At 37.2% G+C, this 1996-nt stretch overlaps 1 protein-coding gene across 2 annotated transcripts in view; it reads right to left on the bottom strand.

The window, feature by feature from the left end:
- The window catches only part of LOC106532282 (fucolectin), a 7653-nt gene continuing 5657 nt past the window's right edge, over window positions 1-1996 (bottom strand). For both annotated transcript variants that reach the window (XM_014028303.1, XM_014028304.1), the window contains 3 exons: window positions 1157-1451; window positions 748-902; window positions 1-114 (listed from right to left, as the gene is read on the bottom strand). In XM_014028303.1, coding sequence (XP_013883757.1) covers window positions 104-114; window positions 748-902; window positions 1157-1451 — 461 coding nt within the window. In that variant the 3' untranslated portion in view covers window positions 1-103. The remainder of the gene's footprint in view (window positions 115-747; window positions 903-1156; window positions 1452-1996) is intronic.

Genomic DNA, 1996 nt, shown 5'->3' with positions numbered 1-1996 from the left:
CACTGTTTAGTTGATTTTTTATTTAAGTCACCAAATTACCTTCAGTGTGATGATATTTCACACTGAAATTCTTCAGCAAAACCTGGAGGAGCGATGCTTGAGATCACTGCTCACCTGTCAGAGAAAGAAATTATTTTGTGTCAGGTTTGATATGAATAGCAGCAACACAATGACGGCTCTGATTTTTATATGTTAAAACACTGAAATACAAACTATTTTCATGTTCTGTTCATTCCAGTAATGCAGTATTAACAGACGATTAGGACAGCCAACACAAAAGCATTGCACCCTTAATAATATTTTGCTTGTTCTGTAGTTTTCCTGAAAATTTCCCAATTTACTACTGCTAAAGCTTTGKAACAACCTAAGCAAAAGTATCTCAGAATGTGCATCTCAGTCAGAAATGAGTTTTGGTATCAATGCAGTATACATAAGAAAAATCTTTCCAGCTACTCAGCAATGGATACAAGAAGTAAAAACAAACAAAAAAAAGCCCTCATACAATAACGGAAGCTTAAACAAGTTATAGAATGTTATGTGGGACCCCAGTCTGTTAGGATGGGCGAGAACACCTCTGTCTTCATCACACTGAAGATTGGAGCCCCTCAGGGCTGTGTGCTCAGTCCACTGCTGTTTACTCTGATGACTCAAGACTGTGAAGCTGTCCACAGCTCCAAACGACACAACACTTTACTACCACTACAAACCATTCCAGAAGAAATTGGAATTAATAAAATCAGGACTCACCAGTTGGGGCAAGGTAACCATAGACCTCCACTTCACAGAGTGTTAGAATTTTGTTTGAACCTGGATTTACAACAACCACATAACGCCCCTCCACTGCAGGAGAAAATTCTATAGTCTGAGATCCACCAGCTGGGATTGAAGAAATTGTTGCAACCCTAAAATGAGAGAATGGTTTTATTTAAGATTTTTAAAGTAGTGAACAACAACAAAACAAGTATACTTGACATAATTATCTGTTTTTATTGCTGGTAAAATTTAAAATAAAATCTGTTCAACACGTCTCATTTCCAGGAGGGAGTGTCAAGAAAATTGAAAAAGTCTTAGCATTCCTCAAACCAGTACATATTGCCTAACATCTTGGCACAGATTCAGACTGTGATCMTCTTATGTTGAGAAAAATCAAACTCACAGTGTGTTTGCAATCCCATTGTCCTTTAAAGAGTCACCAATGCGAATCTGTGCCCCGCTGATCCTCTCTTCACAACAGTCTCCTCTGTTAGTGATGACGACGTGGTCAATTACATAACGGTCTAGTAGATCCACTCTCCACCAGGGGTTGAGCATAGTTTGGGTGTGGGTGCAGGATCCATCGAAAAAGGTAGAATCTCTGTTTCCATCGATAGCATTGGAGGCAATTGCAAAAGCACTCCATTCTGCTCTGTAGAGTTGAGACTGAGTTGCTTTGCCACGCAGAGCCACGTTTTCTGTAAGGAGAAAATAGGATAGTATTGTGTGTTTTTTATTGGGCTTGCCCAATAGGTAAACCATTACTCTACACTTCTAAACTGGTCTCTTTATTATTATGCATTTCTTTATTCTACTTCCATCACTCTGAATGTGGCTCGAACTGTAGCATGTACCCCCACAACAGTTACATCAAAATTACCGCCTTGAAGTGAAGTGCTATTACTTCGACGGCCTATTAGGGCAACTTTGCAGATGGAAAAAAAAAAAAAAAAACACAACTTTCAACCTAAGGAAAAAGATTATGGAATAATCTGGAGAGTGATGTAACGATGCCAGATCAATGTATGTTTAAGAGAATGATAAAAGTTGTTCAGTTGAAGAAATATGAAATATTAGTCTACAGTATAATGTGTGTTATTTGTTTCTTGAGAAGGATTTAATGTTGTTTTTGTTATTTAAAGATTATTTTTGGTATTTATTGTTTGGAAAAAGGAGCAGATATAAGATTTTTTTCTTCTTTCTGCTCACTTTCATGTTATTTATGATTTACATTATTTAAATG

The sequence above is a fragment of the Austrofundulus limnaeus genome, unplaced genomic scaffold (assembly GCF_001266775.1).
Source record: "Austrofundulus limnaeus strain Quisiro unplaced genomic scaffold, Austrofundulus_limnaeus-1.0 Scaffold743, whole genome shotgun sequence".
Lineage (NCBI taxonomy): Eukaryota > Metazoa > Chordata > Actinopteri > Cyprinodontiformes > Rivulidae > Austrofundulus > Austrofundulus limnaeus.
The sequence above is the reverse complement of the archived record's forward strand: the minus strand, read 5'-3'. Positions and strand labels throughout refer to the sequence as shown.